Raw genomic sequence first — 23,516 nt, forward strand, 5'->3', positions numbered from 1 at the left:
GGTTTCGGAGGGCGATCTCTGCATTATACACGTCGCCTCGAGCCAGGATATGGGTGAACGGGCTGTACTCAGAAGAGTTTGAAATTTGTCGAGGGACCCGAGAGGGATGCCCATTGTCACCTTTACTTTTTGCTCTATATCTGGATCCTCTGATCCGAGACATATGCACATGCCCGGCAATTAAAGGAGTTAAATTTGAGCACCAGGAATTTAAGGTGGCGGCATTTGCCGACGACCTGTTAATCATACTCATGAAGCCCTGGGAGACGCTAGCGTATCTTTTAGAGATATTTAAAGAATTTGGGTCCTATTCTGGCCTTAAATTAAACTATCTACTCAAACGGAAGAATAAATCAAATAAACTACCCAAGTCCTCAAATATAAATATACCACAAAATACTTGGGACAAATTAAACTAACCATTCACACACATAACCACTAATGTAATTAATTAAATTATTTAAATTGTGCTCAGTCCATATCCATTACACCCATAGCGTTCCCAAGGAGAACATGTGGTAGTGTTTAGATGGAACCATCATAGCACAACCCGTGTTCCACCTCCTCAAAAGTGTATGCGCACACACCTGCTGTTATATATAATGCAGCTTACAGTTAACGATGTTACAAACTCTTAAGACCCAGATCTCATTGAATCAGCTGTACAATGAAAACATGTACCCTTAAGTACCTATTATACCACAAAGCAAGTAACTGTAATTAAACTATGAACCCCAGTTCTAAGTAACATTCACTTATAAAGAAGTACATAATTTTCCTTCCTGTAAGGTAATACTTACATCAAGAAAACTGATAACTGAAGGATGCCAAGTAGCTGTAAATCTCATATGTGCATTGCTCCTTTGATAGGTAAGGTTTTGGTATGGAAGCGTTATATTGACGACATCCTCATTATTTGGGACGGAACTGAGGAAGAACTCCAGCAATTTGTGTCGTTTCTCAATAGTGCGAATGCACATATGAGATTTACAGCTACTTGGCATCCTTCAGTTATCTGGAAAATAAACAAGTGAGACGATTAAATTTGACAATAACAAAACTATTTCAAGTTGTCAAATGCAGAAGACTGTGAACAATTGTAGGAAGACCTTAGAAGTTGGAAGACTGGGCATCCAAATGGCAGATGAGATTTAATGTGGACAAGTGCAAAGTGATGCACATTGGAAAGAATAATCCAAATCAGTTATTTGATGCTAGGGTCCACCCTAGGAGTAGCTCTGAAGAAAAAAATCTAAGTGTCATGTGGATAATCCACTGAAGTCTTCTGCCAGTGTGTGGTGGAGGCCAAAAATGAAAACAGAATGATAAGAATTATTAGGAAAGGGATAGAAAATAAGACTAAGATGTTATTAATGGCTCTATATCGCTCCATGGTGTGATCACACCTTCAGTATTGCGCGCAATTTTGGCTGTTGCATTGTAAAAATGATATAATGGAATTACAAAAGGTTCAAAGAAGGCATAGGCGTAGTTTGACTGTTTCATTTGGGGGGGGCAAAAAAAATGGGCGGAGCATATTAGCATATCATTTGCATATATACATATGCAAATGAATATGCTAATATGGAGGAAGGAAATGAAATTTACAGGCAAAATATCACAGATGCACATTTCAAAAAGCTGACACATTTCAATTAATAAATTCTGAATAAAATAAACTTTTATTTACCTTTGTTGTCTGATCATGTAGTTTTTCTATTCGCTTTGATCCCAGTGTCTTCTGTTTTATGCAGTGTCTTCTTTCCAGTAGGCTTCCCTCTGCTCCCCACCCTCCCAGTCCCATCCATCTCTTGCTCCTTCCCTCTGCTTCCCACCCCTCCCAGTCCCATCCATCTTCTGTTCCTTCCCTCTGCTCACCATCCCTCCGTCCCATCCATCTTCTGCTCCTTCCCTCTGCTGTGCCTGACCTCTCCCAATCCCATCCATCTCCTGGTCCATCCCTCTGCTCCCCACCCCTCGCAGTCCCATCCATCTCTTGCTCCTTCCCTCTGCTCCCCACCCCTCCCAGTCCCATCCATCTTCTGTTCCTTCCCTCTGCTCACCATCCCTCCGTCCCATCCATCTCTTGCTCCTTCCCTCTGCTGTGCCTGACCTCTCCAAATCCCATCCATCTCCTGGTCCATCCCTCTGCTCCCCACCCCTCGCAGTCCCATCCATCTTCTGTTCCTTCCCTCTGCTCACCTCCTTTCCCAGTCCAATCCAATTCCTGGTCCTTCCCTCTGCTCCCCACCCACCCCTCCCAGTCCCATCCATCTCTTGCTCCTTCCCTCTGCTTCCCACCCTCCCAGTCCCATCCAATTCCTGGTCCTTCCCTCTGCTCCCCACCCACCCCTCCCAGTCCCATCCATCTCTTGCTCCTTTCCTCTGCTTCCCACCCCTCCCAGTCCCATCCATCTCCTGCTCCTTCCCACTGCTTCCCACCCTCCCAGTCCCATCCATCTCCTGCTCCTTCACTCTGCTTCCCACCCTCCCAGTCCCATCCAATTCCTGGTCCTTCCCTCTGCTCCCCACCCACCCCTCCCAGTCCCATCCATCTCTTGCTCCTTCCCTCTGCTTCCCACCCCTCCCAGTCCCATCCATCTCCTGCTCCTTTCCACTGCTTCCCACCCTCCCAGTCCCATCCATCTCCTGCTCCTTCCCTCTGCTCCCCACCCACCCCTCCCAATCCCATCCATCTCCTGGTCCATCCCTCTGCTCCCCACCCCTCGCAGTCCCATCCATCTCTTGCTCCTTCCCTCTGCTCCCCACCCCTCCCAGTCCCAACCATCTCTTGCTCCTTCCCTCTGCTCCCCACCCCTCCCAGTCCCATCCATCTTCTGTTCCTTTCCTCTGCTCACCATCCCTCCGTCCCATCCATCTTCCCTCTGCTCCCCCCCCCCCGCGAGGTCCAAGATGGTGACTCCGTTTACCCCCTCTCTTCCTCCCTCCCTCCCTCCGGCGCAGGCAGCAGTCTTTTCCAGCGTTCCTGGCAGCGGTAGCGACGTATACACGCTGCCTTCGGTCTGTCCCGGAAGCCTTCTCTTCAAGTTCCTGTTCCCACCTATGCGGGAACAGGAACTTGAAGAGAAGGCTTCGGAGCAGAGCTGAAGGCAGCGTGTACGTCGCTACCGCTGCCAGGAACAAGAAAGGCTTAGAGAAGATTGGTGCTGCCTGCGCCGGAGGGTAGGAAGAGAGGGGGTAGATAGACACGCTCGTCTCCGTCTGCTTCGCTGCTTCCCTGCCCTCTCTGTCTGCGTCCCGCCTTCCTCTGATGTCATTTCCTTTCGGGCGGGACGCAGACAGAGAGGGCAGGGAAGCAGCGAAGCGGACGGAGACGAGGCGTGCCTGCTTGTTTTTTTTTTTTTTTTTTTTCATTCTTCTAGCGCCAGTCCACGTCCTCGTCGTTTGGGGGGGCATTGCCCCCCCTCGCCCCCCCCCAGTCTACGCCTATGAAAGAAGGGCAACCAAAACGATAAAGTGGGATGGAACTCCTCTCATATAAGGAAGGGCTTAAGAAGTTAGGACTCTTCAGCTTGGAACAAGAGAGACAACTAAGGGGGGATACAACAGAGGTCTAAAAATACTAAGCAGTGTAGAACAAGTAAACATAAATTGATTTTTTTTTACTTTTTTCAAAAAGTATAAAGACTAGGGGACATTCAAGGAAGTTACACGGTACTACTTTCAAATAACACTGATCCTTTGGCTATTGCTTCACTCAATGAAAACTCTATACAGCAGCCAACTGGTTTTTCTCATCCAAACAAACTCAACCCAGAAAAAAAAAACCCCACAGGCTCTACTTATGACTTGCTCAGGGACTCCTAATCCAGATCTTCCCATTATTGAGCCAGTTCTCCTGTCATTTTTCAGCCTACTCTCAAACTTCTAGGCGTTACATTTGATTCAGCCCTCACATACCATACTCATATCTCAGCCATAGTACAACGTTACTTTTATAAACGTAAAATGATCTCTTCAATTCACCACTTTTTTACTAAACCAGCTCTTCGGGTCTTTATTCACTCTTTGGTGAATTCCTTTCTGGACTACTGTAACACTCCAATTTGACACGACTCCTCTCTTACACACCTGATCCCTTATGCTCCCTCCAGATCCCTGTGCTCATCCTCCTCCAACCTATTACATGTTCCTTCCCTATGTTAGCTCCGCTTTGATTCCATCCGCTCCAAAGCTTTCAGTGTAGCAGCCTCTACCCTCTGGAACTCCCTGCCCCTTCATCTGTACTCCCTGACTAATCACACTGTATTCTGTGCTGCCCTTTAAAAAAAAAAATTCCTGATGCCTTTAACCCCTTTAGAATGCTTTAGATGCTACTCCCAGAGTCTTTTGGACATCAGTGACTGGTGATCCTGTACAGAGAGCACATGTTCTCTTCCCTTCCCCTTTCCCAATCCTTCTTTCCTATATGTTTATGGAGTTCTTCCCCGCCCTCTTTCTCTCGCCTCTTACTCTATACTGACTGCCCTGAAGGCCTCACCATAGGACAGTATATCAGACTACTAAGAAACTTGAAACTCAATGAATAGTTAAGCTCTGGAACTTGTTGCTAGAGGATGTGGTATCAGTGGTTATTATATCTGGGTTTAAAAAAAGGTTTGGACAAGTTCCTGCAGGAAAAGTCCAGAGTCTGCAATTGAGATACGACATAGGGGACGCTAGTGCTTGTGCCTGGGATCAGCAGCAGCATGAATCTTGCTACTATTTGGGATTCTGTCAGGTACTTGTGACCTGAATTGGCCACTGTTGGAAGTAGGATACTGGGCTAGATGGACCATTGGTCTGACACAGTATGGCTATTCTTAAGTTTTTAAGATGGCATTTTCCTTATTTTCAGGTATCTTTTGTGTCATTAAAGCTACTCTTTTTTTAGGTGCACACTGTATGCACACAAGATTTTAAAAGTGCACACAATGTGCCTGTATTAAATCTGAAATATTTATTAGGCTTTATTTACAGCCTTTTTGAAGGAATTCACTCAAGGCGGCGTACAGTAAGAATAGATCAAACGAGCAATAGGCAATTACAGCAGTAAAAATATTCAAAAACAATACAAAGTATAGCATAGTATACTCAGTGCTTTTTTTGTAGAAAAAAAGGTGCCGGTACTCATTATGGGCGGGGTCACCACATATGGCTCCACCCCTATGATAGCCACACCCACATTAACCACACCCCCTATACCAGCCATGGCGCATATAAACAGACATCATTGAAAATATTACAGTACTATAGGAGAAAAAAATAACGTGATTTGCTAAGTAGTAGCAGTAAATAAGACAGCTAATGTAAATTCTCAAATTGGACATATTACAAACACTAAAATGAAAATAAAATGATTTTTTTCTACCTTTGTTGTCTGGTGACTGTTTTTCTTTCCATATTGGTCCCAGTCTGTGATTCTCCTTTCCTTTGTTTTCGCTTAACTCTTCTGTGCCATTTGTCATTTTTTGTCTCCTTTTTCTTTGCTTTCTTCAATATTTTTCAGGCTCTCTCTCTGTCCAGATTTAATTCATTCTTACTATCCATTCTTTAATTTCCTTCATCTACCCGTGGCTTTTCATCTTTTCCTCACCCTTGTTCTCCCCATGCCCCTTCCTCTTATTCTCCAATCTTTCTCTATTCCCCTTTTCCATCCAGCAGCTCTGCTTTCTCTCCCCATCCTTCCAGTGTCTCCCCTATTTCTTTCTGCATTCTTCCATCCAGCGTCTTCCCTCTTTCTCTCCCTATCCTTCCGTTTTCCCTCTCTCTCTCCCCATCCTTCCGTTTTTCCCTCTCTCTTTCTCCCCATCCTTCCATCTGTTTTCCCCCTCTCTCTCCCCATCCTTCCATCTGTTTTTCCCTCTCTCCCCAATCCTTCCATCTGTGTTTTTCCCTCTCTCTCCCCATCCTTCCATCTGTTTTTCCCCTCTCCCCAATACTTCCATCTCTTTTTCCCTCTCTCTCCCCATCCTTCCATCTGTTTTCCCCTCTCTCTCCCCAATCCTTCTCTGTTTTTTCCCTCTTTCTCTCTCTCCCCAATCCTTCCCTCTGTTGTTTTCCCTCTTTCTCTCTCTCCCCAATCCTTCCCTCTGTTGTTTTCCGTCTTTCTCTCTCTCCCCATCCTTCCATCTGTTTTCCCCTCTCTCCCCAATCCTTCCATCTGTTTTTCCCCTCTCTCCCCAATCCTTCCATCTGTTTTTCCCTCTCTCTCCCCATCCTTCCATCTGTTTTTCCCTCTCTCCCCTGTTTTCCCTCTCTCTCCCCAATCCTTCCCTCTGTTGTTTTCCCTCTTTCTCTCTCCCCAATCCTTCCCTCTGTTGTTTTCCCTCTCTCTCTCTCCCCAATCCTTCCCTCTGTTGTTTTCCCTCTTTCTCTCTCTCCCCAATCCTTCCCTCTGTTGTTTTCCCTCTTTCTCTCTCTCCCCATCCTTCCATCTGTTTTCCCCTCTCTCCCCAATCCTTCCATCTGTTTTTCTCCTCTCTCCCCAATCCTTCCATCTGTTTTTCCCTCTCTCTCCCCATCCTTCCATCTGTTTTTCCCTCTCTCTCCCCTGTTTTCCCTCTCTCTCCCCCAATCCTTCCCTTTGTTGTTTTCCCTCTTTCTCTCTCCCCAATCCTTCCCTCTGTTGCTTTCCCCCTCTCTCTCTCCCCAATCCTTCCCTCTGTTGTTTTCCCTCTTTCTCTCTCTCCCCAATCCTTCCCTCTGTTGTTTTCCCTCTTTCTCTCTCTCCCCAATTCTTCCCTCTGTTGTTTTCCCTCTCTCTCTCTCCCCAATCCTTCCCTCTGTTGTTTTCCCTCTTTCTCTAACTCCCCAATCCTTCCCTCTGTTGGTTTCCCTCTTTCTCTCTCTCCCCAATCCTTCCCTCTGTTGGTTTCCCTCTTTCTATCTCTCCCCAATCCTTCCCTCTGTTGTTTTCCCTCTCTCTCTCTCTCCCCAATCCTTTCCTCTGTTGTTTTCCCTCTCTCTCTCTCTCCCCAATCCTTTCCTCTGTTGTTTTCCCTCTTTCTCTCTCTCCCCAATCCTTCCCTCTGCTGTTTTCCCTCTTTCTCTCTCTCCCCAATCCTTCCCTTTGTTGTTTTCCCTCTTTCTCTCTCTCCCCAATCCTTCCCTCTGTTGTTTTCCCTCTTTCTCTCTCTCCCCAATCCTTCCCTCTGTTGTTTTCCCTCTTTCTCTCTCTCCCCAATCCTTCCCTCTGTTGTTCCCTCTCTCTCTCTCCCCAACCCTTCCCTCTGTTGGTTTCCCTCTTTCTATCTCTCTCCAATCCTTCCCTCTGTTGTTTTCCCTCTCTCTCTCTCCCAATCCTTCCCTCTGTTGTTTCCCTCTCTCTCTCTCTCCCCAATCCTTTCCTCTGTTGGTTTCCCTCTTTCTCTCTCTCCCCAATCCTTCCTCTGTTGGTTTCCCTCTTTCTCTCTCTCCCCCCAATCCTTCCTCTGTTGGTTTCCCTCTTTCTCTCTCCCCCCCCCCATCCTTCCCTGTGTTGGTTTCCCTCTTTCTCTCTCTCCCCCCAATCCTTCCTCTGTTGGTTTCCCTCTTTCTCTCTCCCCCCCCCCCAATCCTTCCCTCTGTTGTTTTCCCTCTTTCTCTCTCTCCCCAATCCTTCCCTCTGTTGTTTTCCCTCTTTCTCTCTCTCCCCAATCCTTCCCTCTGTTGGTTTCCCTCTCTCTCTCTCCCCAACCCTTCCCTCTGTTGGTTTCCCTCTTTCTATCTCTCTCCAATCCTTCCCTCTGTTGTTTTCCCTCTCTCTCTCTCCCCAATCCTTCCCTCTGTTGTTTTCCCTCTTTCTCTCTCTCCCCAATCCTTCCCTCTGTTGTTTTCCCTCTCTCTCTCTCTCTCCCCAATCCTTCCCTCTGTTGGTTTCCCTCTCCCTGCCAAGTTTCCCGCGAACGGCGCGAAGTTGCGATGCACGCGGCACCAGCCCCTATTTCCGGCCGCTGCTGCTTCTCCTGTTGAGCAGCAGCGGCCGCTACACAAAGAAAAAGATTTAAAAAAAAATTGAAACCTGGCTGAAACGCGGCACCCCGGCACTGTAGACAGCCATTAGGCATTGGCTGTTGCCCCACAGCCGCTCCTCCTCTTGCCTCTACGTCACTGCCCCTGGAGGAAGACCCCGGAGGAGTGCAGTGACGTAAGGCAAGAGGAGGAGCAGCTGCGGGACAACAGCCAATGCCTAATGGCTGTCTACAGTGCCGGGGTGCCACGTTTCAGCCAGGTTTGAAGTTTTTTTTAATCTTTTTCTTTGTGTAGCGGCCGCTGCTGCTCAACAGGAGAAGCAGCAGCGGCCGGAAACGGGGGCTGGCACTGCGTCTGTCACGGGGCGGGGGGAGCAAAAAAAAAAGGTGCCGGTACGCCGTACCGTTGCGTACCGGCACAAAAAAAGCACTGAGTATACTACTTACAATAACACAATACATAATAGAGAATTATAATTGATACTGAAGGGTAAAGCAAAGAAGTAACATACAAGTAGGTAAGAAAGTAGGAAGAGTTAGAAAATAAGGTGATTGATTTAAAGAAAGTTGCACATGAGGTCAGAGAGATGGCTGAATATTCTCTCAGCTAGGGCAGAAGTGGATAAACATGAAATATACGCGCATACAAGCAATTTGTGCACTTTACAATTTTAGACACCCAAACAAACCTGAATGCATGCTCACAAATTCTCATCCATATTAAATCTAAACATTTTTTCACACCATTTACAAAACAGTGTGAAAAATACGTTAATTTTTATGTTTAAATCTCTTTATTACCAAAGAGGAACAAACAACAGATCTCCAGAAATCTTAAGAAATACAAATTGTTCCATCCACACAGTTAACAATGTTACATCAAATACAAACTTTTAGTTTTTAATTTTACCCTTTCCCCCACCTATCCCCCCACCCCCATCAATCTTCAACATCAAAATCAACACTAAGTATTCTGCTTCGTGCTGTATGACAACATAGTCCAAAATGGCTCCTATATCACAGTAAATCTTTTCCCCTAAACAGAATCTAATTGACCCACAGTCAGTCTTTCCATAGGACACAACATAACCATATCAGCCCGCCAAGAGGCCAAGGATGGTGGAGGTGCAACCAACACCTCAAAATACTCTTTTTCTCCATCAAAGTGGCCCTGTGTAAAAAACCAGTCAGGCTAGGTTTAATAGAATGTGCCAATCCAAAGACATTAAACAAGATTTTTGGGGTGCTTTCAGGCGAGCCCAAAACTGATGAATTACTGAGCAGCGCCAGTACATGTGTCCCAGTGATGCCGAAGATGCCTGACATTTTGGACATTTATCCTCTACACTCATAGTGGCTTTAAAGGCACGGTGAGGTGATATACAGTGGGGGAAATAAGTATTTGATCCCTTGCTGATTTTGTAAGTTTGCCCACTGACAAAGACATGAGCAGCCCATAATTGAAGGGTAGGTTATTGGTAACAGTGAGAGATAGCACATCACAAATTAAATCCGGAAAATCACATTGTGGAAAGTATATGAATTTATTTGCATTCTGCAGAGGGAAATAAGTATTTGATCCCTCTGGCAAACAAGACCTAATACTTGGTGGCAAAACCCTTGTTGGCAAGCACAGCGGTCAGACGTCTTCTGTAGTTGATGATGAGGTTTGCACACATGTCAGGAGGAATTTTGGTCCACTCCTCTTTGCAGATCATCTCTAAATCATTAAGAGTTCTGGGCTGTCGCTTGGCAACTCGCAGCTTCAGCTCCCTCCATAAGTTTTCAATGGGATTAAGGTCTGGTGACTGGCTAGGCCACTCCATGACCCTAATGTGCTTCTTCCTGAGCCACTCCTTTGTTGCCTTGGCTGTATGTTTTGGGTCATTGTCGTGCTGGAAGACCCAGCCACGACCCATTTTTAAGGCCCTGGCGGAGGGAAGGAGGTTGTCACTCAGAATTGTACGGTACATGGCCCCATCCATTCTCCCATTGATGCGGTGAAGTAGTCCTGTGCCCTTAGCAGAGAAACACCCCCAAAACATAACATTTCCACCTCCATGCTTGACAGTGGGGACGGTGTTCTTTGGGTCATAGGCAGCATTTCTCTTCCTCCAAACACGGCGAGTTGAGTTCATGCCAAAGAGCTCAATTTTTGTCTCATCTGACCACAGCACCTTCTCCCAATCACTCTCGGCATCATCCAGGTGTTCACTGGCAAACTTCAGACGGGCCGTCACATGTGCCTTCCGGAGCAGGGGGACCTTGCGGGCACTGCAGGATTGCAATCCGTTATGTCGTAATGTGTTACCAATGGTTTTCGTGGTGACAGTGGTCCCAGCTGCCTTGAGATCATTGACAAGTTCCCCCCTTGTAGTTGTAGGCTGATTTCTAACCTTCCTCATGATCAAGGATACCCCACGAGGTGAGATTTTGCGTGGAGCCCCAGATCTTTGTCGATTGACAGTCATTTTGTACTTCTTCCATTTTCTTACTATGGCACCAACAGTTGTCTCCTTCTCGCCCAGCGTCTTACTGATGGTTTTGTAGCCCATTCCAGCCTTGTGCAGGTGTATGATCTTGTCCCTGACATCCTTAGACAGCTCCTTGCTCTTGGCCATTTTGTAGAGGTTAGAGTCTGACTGATTCACTGAGTCTGTGGACAGGTGTCTTTCATACAGGTGACCATTGCCGACAGCTGTCTGTCATGCAGGTAACGAGTTGATTTGGAGCATCTACCTGGTCTGTAGGGGCCAGATCTCTTACTGGTTGGTGGGGGATCAAATACTTATTTCCCTCTGCAGAATGCAAATAAATTCATATACTTTCCACAATGTGATTTTCCGGATTTAATTTGTGATGTGCTATCTCTCACTGTTACCAATAACCTACCCTTCAATTATGGGCTGCTCATGTCTTTGTCAGTGGGCAAACTTACAAAATCAGCAAGGGATCAAATACTTATTTCCCCCACTGTATGTAGATAAAATACCATTTTATATTGTAGTTTCCATAAGGTAATGTTGTCAGTAAGGGCTATGGTGTGTTTTAGACAATTTGGTATCCAAGTGGAATCAATTTGTACATTCAGATCTCTAGTCCATGCCCCCGCCAGAGGCTCATAGTCCAAAACCAACAATAAGTCTTTCAAAGATTGATGGTGATATTGCAGAGTCACCAGTTGTTGTGCACCTAGTGTAAATGTAGTAGACAGCTGCTCCCGCAAGTCCTCTGTCAAAGCAGAGGCAGGCAAAGAGTTTACATAATGTTTTAACTGTAGATAAGAAAATGTATCAATCTTTTAATGTAAACTCCGTTCGTAAACAATCATAAGATTTACAGTAACCCTCCTTTGGAAATACATGAAAAAGAAATAAAATATTCCCTTCCGTCCTAAACACTGAAAGGAAGCATTATTCATACCGGGGGAGGAAGGACCCATTACCTTGTAGAGGCAAGAGGGGTGAAACCTTTTGGACAAGATGAGACTGACTGCCTACCCAGCCCCACACCTAACATAGGGGAGACACAAAGTGAATCCCTCACCTTTGGCTGGCATAGTGCCGTTGAGGCATGCAACACAACTGATACAGTGCACACAGTCTCTTTTCCAGAATTAAGTAGGAAAAATAGTCAGTATCGCAATACCAATCATTGAGATGTCACATCCTGCATGCCATCGAGAGCAGCTTTAAATTAAGCAATCCCAACCCCACTTTATCTCTAGGTAAGACCACCTTTGCTAGAGGAAGGCGAGCTCTCTCCCCATTCCATAGGTAACCTATGAGATGTTTATTAAGACGTTTCTCCATAATACCAGTTAACACACACAGATGCATTTGAAAATAATAGAGACACTGTGGGACCACAATCATCATATTATATAAAACTATTTTCCCCATCAGTGAAAGCGGATACACCCTCCAAATGTGTAATTTGCACCAAGTTGCCTCCAATAGTGGGAGAAATGTAACCTCATAAAACTGTGTCAGATCCTGTGGAATCTGGATACCTAGATGTTTGATAGAAGCATCAGCCTACAGTAAGGGAAATGACCTCACCCAATCATGATGGACTGTCTGTTGCACTGGAAGGGCTACTGATTTATGGAGATTTAATGTACATCCCGAATAATACTGACACTCATAAGACATGGCAGAGACACCTGTGGAGAAGACAAAGAACTAACAAATCATCAGCAAACGCGAATACATTGATAGTTTCAGTCTCTATCTGTATACCAAAGATTTCACCATCCCTGAAAACCATACAAATAACGGGTTCCAAACACAGTAGAAATAAGAGCAGGGACAGAGGATAACCTTGCCGCACGCCACAACCAATTGAAAAGGATGGAGTAGGTTGCCCATTAACAAATACTGCAGCAGATGGATTGGCATACAAGAGTTACAAAGCTCTTAAAAACTACACTGGCCCATGTACTTCAAAACCGAGAATAGATAGTTCGTCAACCAAGTCAAACGCCTTTTTGGCATCTAGACTAACTAGAATAGCTGGGACTCCATGACGGTGACTATGAGAGATGCCAACTAAGGTCTTCCAAATATTCAATACCGAATGTTGTCCCTTCACAAAACCTGTCTGTTCAGGGTCGATCACATCAGGAAGATGAAGAGCCAACCTGTCCGCCAAAAGATGCGAAAAATCTTTAAATCCACATTAAGAAGGGAAATTAAACGGTATGCTTCTGGTAAATGTTGGAGTTTACCCGGTTTTGGAATAAGTGTGATCAAAGCCATACCATCATATGGTGGTAAAACCCCCGCTTCTAATGAAGCCGAGTAATATGCCTCCAAGGGGCCACACAGATGAGGATGTACCATTTTGTAAGACTCCGGTGAGTACCCATCGGGACCTGGGGCTATAAAACATTTAAGTGCCTTAATAGCTTTTTGGATCTCAATGGCACCCAATGGAGCACTCAACTGGGTGAGAACTGCTGCAGAAAAGCGAGGTAGTCCAGCATCCTCTAAATAATCTGTCAAAGAAGGCCCAACCAGCTGGTCCTCACCCTTATACAAATTACTAAAGCGATCATAAAAAAATGTTTGCGATTTCCTCCACCTTATTGGTACGTTGATCTCCAGAAGTCTGCATAGAGAAGATAAAATGCAAGCCATGCCACGCTTTCGTTACTTTAGTCAATAATTTCCCCGGTTTATTTCCAAATTTATGAAATTTATATTTCCAAAAGATCAACTCCTTTTTTGTATGATCATGGATTAATCAACTAAACTAGGATTTACAATTTTTTTTCTGCTTTATATTTAGCTTCCAGTCCAATTATACCTTGTGTAATCTGCTTACTTCGGGTTACAACATACGCAATGACATCTCCATGAAGAATTCCAGTATAGGTGGTTGGTCATCGCGATGTTGCCCATTAAACTCCTCAAATTCTTTGGATTCCTGGCAAAGATACTTCCGAAAATGCTCATCCTTATAGAGATAAGCCAGAAATTGTCATCGATGACCACTACACTGCTGTTTACTACCTTCCAAATCAACCCAAATCATATTATGATCATAAACAGCCAATGGTCCAATCGCAGCCCCTGCAACCTAAAAAAATAAGGTTTCAGTAAGCAAGATATAATCAGTATGTGAAAAGGTATTATGTACCCTAGATAAATGGGTATACAATCTCTTTCCGTGGGGTGCAGGAGGTGCCAGGGACCGACCAAATTCAGAAAAGAACAAAGAAAGGGCAGCATCTTCATGGGCCGCAAGTCCACACCACTCCTCAAAGCTCATCTATCTACTAATGGGTCTATCACTTGATTAAAATGCCCCACTACTATCATAGACAAGGTGGTATCTTGTAAGCCCATCCAGCTTATAATCGAACGAGAAAAACGCCCAAGTTCCGACCTAAATCGGGAGATGGGCGTTTATCTCACAAAAACGAATAACGCGGTATAATCAAAAGCCGAATTTGGGACGCTTTCAACTGCACTCCGTCGCGGATGCGGACAAAGTGGACGGGGGCGTGTCGAAGGCGTGTCGAAGGCGGAACTGGGGCGTGGTTATCACCCGAACAGAGATGGGCGCCCTTCGCCGATAATGGATGCGTTTGTAGCTAGAATTTAGGGCACTTTTCCTGGACCCTGTTTTTTCACGAATAAGGCCCCAAAAAGTGCCCTAAATGACCAGATTACCCCCAGAGGGAATCGGGGATGACCTCCCCTGACTCCCCCAGTGGTCACTAACCCCCTCCCACCACAAAAAAATGATGTTTCACAACTTTTTATTTTCACCCTCAAATGTCATACCCTCCTCCCAGGCAGCAGTATGCAGGTCCCTGGAGCAGTTGTTAGGGGGTGCAGTGGACGTCAGGCAGGTGGACCCAGGCCCATCCCCCCTACCTGTTACAATTGTGCTGCTTAATGCTTATTAGTCGTCCAACCCCCCCAAACCCACTGTACCCACATGTAGGTGCCCCCCTTCACCCCTTAGGGCTATAGTAATGGTGTAGACTTGTGGGCAGTGGGTTTTGAGGGGGATTTGGGGGGCTCAACACACAATGGAAGGGTGCTATGCACCTGGGAGCTCTTTTACCTGTTTTTTTGTTTTTGTAAAAGTGCCCCCTAGGGTGCCCGGTTGGTGTCCTGGCATGTGAGGGGGACCAGTGCACTACGAATCCTGGCCCCTCCCACGAACAAATGCCTTGGATTTATTCGTTTTTGAGCTGGGCACTTTCCTTTTCCATTATCGCTGAAAAGCAAAAACGCCCAGCTCACACATTGGCGAATAAAACATGGGCGTCTATTTTTTATCGATAATACGGTTCGGTCCGCCCCTTCACGGACCCGTTCTCGGAGATTAACGCCCATGGAGATAGGCGTTTCTGTTCCATTATGCCCCTCCATATGTACCAATTAAAAAAAAAAAAAAAAAAACGTGCTCATATCTATTCGGGCCATACACCACTAAAAGAAAAAATGTCTGATCACTTAAGGTTACCTGTAATATATAGCGACCATAGGAGTCTTTACAAACTAATTTCACAGTCCCCAACAGGTTCTTTCAAATCAACACTGCTACTCCGCCCTTCCTAGACATAGATGAATAATTAAAAAAAAAATCTCACCCATCCAGCCCTTTCAGAGTTTCCCATGTTCAACATCAGTTAATTTTATCTCCTGAAGATAAACGATGCCAGCTTTATGTTCTTTCAAGAGACTTAAAACCGTTCCCAATTGACACTAAGACATCAGTTACCCCTTCCACCCAGCACTCACATGGAGAACATGCACCACCCACCCCAACTAATAGCAAGTACAATGCACCATTCCCATATCAGAACAACAAAAAAGATGAAGGGCGAGGCCGCGTCTCTATCTTGGCATCACCCCAGTCGATGCACCCTATCCAAACGAATAAGGACAGCTGTCGCCAATTTCAGAAAGGTATTGGCTAACCAAAGTTCCGTGATCAATGGTGGCCAGCGTTTCAAGTTCGCGTGTTCTGCTTCAGTGATCCTGAAGCAGAACACGCAAACTTGAAACGCTGGCCGCCATTGATCACAAAGTCAACAAGAAAATACAGAGATCATCTCTCTATTGAGCTAAGTCTATTTTAGCACTGATTAGCTAAGCTTAAAAGTTTAAGAACTACAAAGTGAGATCCCATACGGAGGTTTTCTGGCCAATGATGAGGAAGTCCAACCCCCTATTGACTTTTTCATATGTCAAGGGGTTTCTCAAGGCCTTTTCCTCCTAAGCAGTGCAATTTTTCTAGCAAAAAAAGGTGCCGGTACTCAAAAGCCAGGCCACCCTTCAGGGGTGGGGTGATGACTGAGGGACCCACCCCACAATAGCCAGGCCCCCTGCAACCAGTCACAGAATCTATGACAAGGCAGAATTGGTGTGTAGAGCCTGAGCTGTTTCATTAAAACTTGTGGTTCATGGGTCAATTTTAGCAGACACTGGAAAAAGTGCCGGTACTCAGTACCCCCGAGTAACCCCTCAAAAAAAGCCCTGCTCCTAAGACAAATAAGTGTACTTGCTAAAAAAAAATTTTTGAGTACCTTTAACCTATTTACTTTCACCCGACTGATTTAGGTATCTCACCCCTACATTTGCAGTTGATGTTTTTAAAAATGCCAGCTATGCTATATAAATATTTTACATAGTGGCACTGAATCTATCTGCAGAAGCAATGATGCTGAATACACATCTATAGCAGCAAGAGCAGTCACTATATGGATAGCAGACTATATTCAGCTGCTATCCGTAGAGCTATATTGATAAATGTAGGATGGCCTTTTTGCTGAATTTATCTGCATAACTACACAGATGGCACCTGCTTATCACCAGGCCCTCTCGGTTAGGAATGTTCCACCCCTGCATTATGTACATAAACATTTTGAATATTGGGTCATATAAATTTCACTGCAGCACACAAGGCAGTTTTAATTTACTCTGAATCAGTGGCGTAGCTACAGGTGGGCCTGGGTGGGCACAAGCCCACCCCGCGGTGGAACACCACATCAACATCTCTCCTCCTCCGCACTGTCCCGGCATCTGCCTGCCCATCTCTGATGTATCTTACAGGAGTCCTCGGCGCCTGCAGCAATTTGATTATTGCTGCCTGTGCTAGCCCTGCAGGCTTCCATCGGCTGGGTCCCGACCTCGTTTTCATCATTTCCTGTTTGGCAGGTAATTAAAAAATATATTGGGGGGGGGGGGGGTACATGGTACATGGCGACCTGACAGAGGAGGATTGAATAAGGCACATTCAAAACTCATGCAAGAAACTTCATCCAAATGCTTACCAGATGCCTTCCAGCTGTTTCCCTGTAAGAAGAAAAGACAAGGAGAGAGAGAACAAGCATTACCAATTTGTCTGATGCATAGCTAAGTCTATACCATTGTTATAATGATACAACTACACAAAGCAGGGTCTCCTAAAAGTTACAGCCCGGAGCTTGGAGATTTCATGACAGGAAACGGCATCAGCAATGCATATCTGGCCCATTCTGCGAAGCCATTGGGCGGATCTTGCCGCCATATTGTGTGACCCCAAACATTAGAAGACGCTCTAGTTGAAAACAATAGCAAACTTATGAGGTTTATGATTGCCTCTGTGTGTTTTTTTATTTATTTTGAAAGGTGAAGGGGGTCACTAAACCTCACAAGTTTGCTATTGTTTTCAATAGCGTCTGCGAATGTTTGGGGTCACACTATATGGCGGCTGCGCGGGAGAAGGGGGGGGGAGGAGGCAGCTTCAACTTCTTGACGTCATGCTATCTCCTGTCATGGAGCACCGAAGAGTGAAGATAGTATTATTGGTTTGGGGCAATGACCTTAGAACGAGGTGAAACAGCAACTGGCTCGGTTCCAGCTGCCACTTTCTGTGACCCTGGATACGTCACGACTCACGTAAATCGCCATTACCGCATGTACAAAATATGTACCGCAGAGCTGCCAAGTTACCCATTCCAGGAGACTGGTAGCGCTATAGAAATGATTTGTAGTAGTAGGGAGACTTTTTGGCCGGTCCTGGAATTCTGTCAGCCTCATCCTGGTGCATTATGGGACCTGCAGCAGTGATTTCAATGGATAGAATCATGGACTACAAACAGTGCTTTGGAATGCACATTAAAAAACCAGGTCTGGCCAAAAAGTCTCCCTCCTGGAATGGGTAACTTGGCAGCTCTGGTACCGGTATATATATATAGTATGTAAACAGACTGCTTCGATTATTAACCACAGAAAGGCGAGATAGCAAAGCCCTTTCTACCTTTGCCTTTTTTTTGAATGTAGTACATAGTTGAGAGTGAAATCGGTTATTATGGCAACCTTCAACATCTTGGGAAATGTGGTGTCCTCCAAGCAGTTCAAGGAGGGTCATTAAAAGCCAGTCCTGGATTTTTGACAACTCAGGTATTATGGGATCCATCTGCAGCTGTGATTTTCAATGGATGAATCATGGATCACAAATACCTCTACTGGTGATGTAAGCTCCAAAACCAGAACTAGCTTAAATGGCCCCTGCAGGAAGTTGGTAGCAGCGCAGTTGTTAGTTCATTGCTTTCTGTTTTTGCTTTTTTTTTTTTTTTTGCCTTCCCACTAGACTAGGTTTTAATTTATTAATAATAATAATCTGGAATTAGTGAAATCTTTTTCAGTAGTAACTCAGGGTGTTATATTTAGGGTTACCATATGTCCTCTTTTTGGACATCTTCAAATATGTCCTACAGGATTTTTAATTTTTAGGGAAATGCCCTGTTTTTCTTTTATGTGCCTATGACCAACACACCTACCCACATAATGAGAGAAACCATCTCTGGCTTATTAGTCAGTCTGGACATATGGGGGGGGAGTGCTAAACAAAGAAAAATGCATTACTCTCTGCTCCCCTGCTGGTTGAATCTGTCAAAGGAATTTTGTTTGTACTGCATGATTTTAAGCATTTGTCATGCAAAGACTTTCACACATATCACAGAAGCCAGACAAAGGGATATGCGATCTTATGATAAGTACGCTTAGGCTAACACTCAAACTCAAATCCAGAATATCCTGATGTGTAGAATGTCTACTGCTGTACTGTAAGTCACTTTCATGTGTGTTCATTAACTACAATTAAATATTTCTTTAGCAAAGGTAGCAACCATTTTTATTTTTTCTGTTCTTTTTTTTTGTGTCTGCACAAATATAACATAGTAGATGACGGCAGAAAAAGACCTGCACGGTCCACCCAGTCTGCCCAACAAGATAAACTCACGTGTCATTTTTTTTGTGTATACCTTACCTTGATTTGTACCTGTCCTTTTCAGGGCACAGACCGTATAAGTCTGCCCAGCACTATCCCCACCTCCCAACCACCCGCCCCGCCTCCCACCACCGGCTCTGGCACAGACCGTATAAGTCTGCCCAGCACTATCCCCACCTTCCAACCACCAGCCCTGCCTCCCACCGCCGGCTAAGCTTCTGGGGATCCCTTCCTTCTGAGGATTCCTTTATGTTTATCCCACGCATGTTTGAATTCCATTACCGTTTTCCTCTCCACCACCTCCCGCGGGAGGGTATTCCCTAGCAACCCTAGTTATATTCAGGTACACTACATATTTCCCTACCCTATCCTAGGCTTTGTATTAGAAATATGCAAATAATGGTAATCAAAAAATGTATTGTTAGTCCAATAAAAAAGGTATCATCTTATCTTCCTTTCTTTGTGGGGTGATGGTGTCCGAGGATCTCAAGGTGACAAAACAGTGCGACAAATTGGTGGCTGCAGCCAGAAGAATGCTAAGCTGCATAGAGAGGGGTAACATAGTAACATAGTAGATGACGGCAGAAAAAGACCTGCACGGTCCATCCAGTCTGCCCAAGAAGATAAATTCATATGTGCTACTTTTTTTATTTGTATTGTCCTCTTCAGTGCACAGACCGTACAAGTCTGGCCAGCCCCATCCCCGCCTCCCAACCACCAACCCCGCCTCCCAACCACCAGCTCTGGCACAGACCGTATAAGTCTGCCCAGCACTATCCCTGCCTCCCACCACCGGCTCTGGCACAGACCGTATGCCCAGCACTATCCCTGCCGCCCAACCACCAGCCCCGGCACAGACCGTATAAGTCTGCCCAGCACTAGTCCCGCCTCCCAACCACCAGCCCCAGCACAGATCGTATATGTCTGCCCAGCACTAGCCCCGCCTCCCAACCACCAGCTCTGCCACCCATTCTAGACTAAGCTCCTGAGGATACCTTCCTTCTGCACAGGATTCCTTTATGTTTATCCCACACATGTTTGAATTCCGTTACCGTTTTCATCTCCACCACCTCCCGCGGGAGGGCATTCCAAGCGTCAGTCGTTGTCAGACAGAGGGCAGGAAGGAGGTGCGGTCAGAGGCTCTGAGGAAAGGGAGCCAGGCCTGGTCCCTTCCCCAGCTATGCGGAGGGGGCCTGGGGAGAGAGGCCCAGGAAACTCCCAGGCTATGGGGCCTACAAGGCCGAAGGATCTGAAGGCCCGGCGGAGTAGCTCTCAGCCAGCCCCTCCTCCAGCACGAAGGGAGCGTAGTCCCCTGGACCGTAAAGCTTCCAGGGCCAGGGAGGATTGTGGATCTGGTGCCTCCTCCATGACCCAGCGGCGTCCAGGTAAGGAGCCTGAAGATCATGGGGGAGGAAGGAGGAAGGTTGAGGCCCTAAAGGTGCAGACCCAGAAGGAGCAAGGACAAGAAGGAATGGAGGTGGGGCAGGAGGCCCAGTTGGGATTTGAGGCAGCCGGCAGTGAAGAAGAGTGGTCAGAAGAAGGGGAGGAGGCCGGTGAGTGGGAGAATATGGACCCAGGACAGTGTGCCAGAGAAACGGTGGAGCGGGTGAGGCACATCAAGTCTCTGGAGAAGGAAATAGAGGAGCTGGGGAAACGGTTGAAAATGACTAAAGCCATGAGTAGGCTGGCCCCAGCAGAGCATGGTCAAAAGTATAAGACGGAAGAAAAGCGCTTAACAAAGTTGCTGAAACAGAAGGAAAAAAGAATTGTTTGTTTTAAGACAGGCTCTGCAAATCCCTTGAGGGAGGTTTATGAGAATCAAGAGAGGATGCAGGCTGGTACATCTAAAACTATGAGCCAGGAGGTTTTTTCCCCAGCACAGGAATCTACCAGTTTCAGCTCAGGAACATTGTTTCACAAAAGGCAGTTGGTAACAGAGATTGTACAAAGTCCAAACAGTCAAAGTACATTGCAAACTATGAAAGCCCTGATGAGCCCAAGGGAAGAGGGAGTACTCAGGTTGGATACAGCTCCAGGAGAAGGGGGAGGGGCGGATTGTTTGGCCTCAGGTATTCCGGTAGAACAGAAAGGAAAAGACACAAAGTTACAACACTTTCATATTATTGAAACGGATGGAGACAGGCTTTTCACCCAGGACACTTTTTCAGTACCCACTAGTGGGGAAGAAGAACAGGGTGTGGAAAAAAGTATTGAACTTACCTGTGTGGAGAGATTGCAAGAGAAGCAAAAGCCAGCAGGCTTTCAACTGCAGGAGCACTCCAAAGGTGCTCTGATTGAGGCAGCAGTTTCTGGTAATCAATTATCATCAGCTGTGCAGCTTGGCTCAGAGCAGGTCTGCCCGCGAGGTCAGGACGGACAGGAGGAAGAATCAGGAGAGGTCTCTGTTCAATCTGCAGTCAAGTTTGCAGGGGACCTGCTAGGGTATGGTGCCCAGGACATAGAGAATCAGCAGGAGAAAGAGGAGCTGGAACAGGAGTTGCATGGAATGGAGCAGGACATTGGACCAATTGCTCAGACCAGAGTAAGCTCTGAAAGTGCACTAATTTTTAAAGCTCCTGATGTCCCAGTTGAAGGTCTGGGTTTGAACTGGTTGAGGGGGGGCTGTGTGCGAGGGGAGGGTGGGGGGCGGGGGGAGGGTCTTGGTCAAGAGAGGGGTATGCTTTCTTGTCGGAAGGTGGGGGAGGGGGATGTGGGGAGCCGGGATTCGGAGGAAGGGAAGAAGGGTATGGGAGAAGTGAGGGGGGCGGGGGAGGGGCAGGGTGCTCTTTCCTTTGCGGCGGTGGTGAGGGGGGAGGGGAGATGGGGGGGCGGCCAGTGTCTGTGGAGGGATCAAGGGGGAAAGGGGGGGAAGGGAGAGGGGCGGGGCAAATCCCCAAACGAAGGAATGTGGTGCAGATTAGATGGGTGGGGGAGGGGGCTATGCCTTCTCGGGAGACGGTGTTGAGGATGGTCATGGGTCTGGGGTTTGTGCCGGAGGACTTCTATGCCTGTATTCACCCAGTTAATTTGCCTGAGTACGATGTTAGTTTTCTAACGCAGAGGGGTATGGAAATCTTTTGGGAGAGGTATGAGGGGGTGAAAGGAAGGGGGGATTGGAGCAATTATGTGGTTATTCCTATTAGTAGACCTGACTTGGTGCAAGTCACTGTATTGGTACGAAACGAGTCCATTTCAGGGGCAGACCTGGCCTACTGGTTACAGCGGCATGCGGATTTGAGAACCCCGTTATCCAAACTCCCGGATCCAAGTAGGGTGTGGGCAGGGGGGTGGGGGGCTTGGGTTAAGCTAAGACAGGAAGGGCAAGTGGTCAAGCACATTCCTTCTGCGGCTTTTATTGGCCGGGACAGGATTCTCTGTTTTTACAAGGGACAGCCACGGCAGTGTTTCCGTTGCGGATCCTTTCGCCATTATAGTATGTCTTGCCCAGTACAACAGTGTGTAAAGTGCGGGAGTAAGGAGCACTATACAGAAAATTGTTCCTCTATCCGTTGCAATTTGTGCGGGGGTCTGGGGCATGCCTTTAGAGACTGCCCGAGGGCGCGTCATAATAGGAGGGATGAGGGCAGGGGGAATATGATTCGGGGAGAGGGGCAGGATCTAGGTCAGGGTTCTGGGGGTCTGGGGGTCGGGAGGGCTTGGGAGGAAGGGGGAGGAGAGGGAGGTTTGGGGGTACAGGGGAGGGGTGGTTTGCAGGGGGAAGAGGAGGGTTTACGGTTAGAGGAGGGCGGGGGTCTAGAGACTAGAAGGGGACAGGAGGAGGAGGGAAAGGGAGAGTGGGTTCAAGTGTCAAAATTAAAGAAACGGAAGGTTTCAAAGGGAAAGGGTTTGACATTACAGGGGTTGCCTGGGGTGGGGCAGGGGGGTAATCGATTTCAGATTTTGGAAGAAGAGGATGGGGGGGCAGAGATACAGGGGAAGGGGGATGATGGGGAGAAGGGACCTCAGGAAGAGGGAGGAGGGGAGAGGAGTCGGGGAAAGGATAAGGGGGAAAGGAGTCAAGGTAGGAAGGGAAGGGGTACCCATGACGAGGAGGGGGGGATGGAAGTGGAAGATGTTGAGGTTGGGGAGGAGGAGGGGGTTCCGGTAGGGAAGGGAGGGGGGGGTAAGAGGAGGATGGGGCAGGGGGTGGTTAGCCAGGAGCAAGCTCAAGGGGACGGTAGTGTAGAGGTAGGAAAGGAGGGGGAAGGGGTGCAGAGGGGAGAGGTTCAAGAGGGGAAGGTTGCAGGGGGGGATTCCGTAGGGTTTAAAAAGAAGAAAGGGAGGAAGAAAGGTATGAGGGAGGGGGGAGGGGAAGGTTGGGAGCAGGATACAAGGATACGGGACTGGGCGGCAGAGATAGGGGATAATGGAGAGGAGGATTACATTCTGGGTAGCAGGTTGCCACAGAGAGTAGATAGTATGCAAAGGAAGGAGGAGAGTGAGGAGTTGCATGAGTCCTAATGGGGGGTATGGCAGGGCTTCTTCTGACGTTCGCCACCCTAAATGTGGCGAGTGTGGCTTCCCAGAGAGCTCAGTGTTTGGCCTATGAGTGCTTTTCTCAGGTTAAGGCCGATTGTTTTCTGATTCAGGAAACGCGTTTGCAGAACCTGGAGCAGCTGAGAAGGGCGCGCAGGGATTGGAGATGGGGACCCTCGGTGTGGGGGCTGGCAGGGGAAAGATATGGGGGAGTGGGGATTTTATTTAAGACACATAAGGTGGAAATTCAGCGTGTGATGGAACTCGGGGTTGGGAGGTGTTTAGTGGTAGACGTATTATGGCAGGGTATGGCGTTGCGAATTATTAATCTTTATGGGCCGCAGACTAGGA

The 23,516-nt window shown here is 46.9% G+C and overlaps 1 protein-coding gene across 2 annotated transcripts in view; it reads right to left on the bottom strand.

Moving 5' to 3' along the window:
- LOC115458855 (desumoylating isopeptidase 1-like) overlaps positions 1-21,294 on the bottom strand; it is a 60,600-nt gene extending 39,306 nt beyond the window's left edge. Inside the window, exons 1-2 of one of the 2 annotated variants that reach the window (XM_030188693.1) lie at positions 20,910-21,294; positions 16,750-16,771 (exon numbers count right to left, since the gene is read on the bottom strand). In XM_030188693.1, coding sequence (XP_030044553.1) covers positions 16,750-16,771; positions 20,910-21,016 — 129 coding nt within the window. In that variant the 5' untranslated portion in view covers positions 21,017-21,294. The remainder of the gene's footprint in view (positions 1-16,749; positions 16,772-20,909) is intronic. The other variant, XM_030188692.1, reaches the window with a different exon arrangement.
- Positions 21,295-23,516: the final 2,222 nt, after the last annotated feature.

Source organism: Microcaecilia unicolor, unplaced genomic scaffold (genome assembly GCF_901765095.1).
Source record: "Microcaecilia unicolor unplaced genomic scaffold, aMicUni1.1, whole genome shotgun sequence".
NCBI lineage: Eukaryota > Metazoa > Chordata > Amphibia > Gymnophiona > Siphonopidae > Microcaecilia > Microcaecilia unicolor.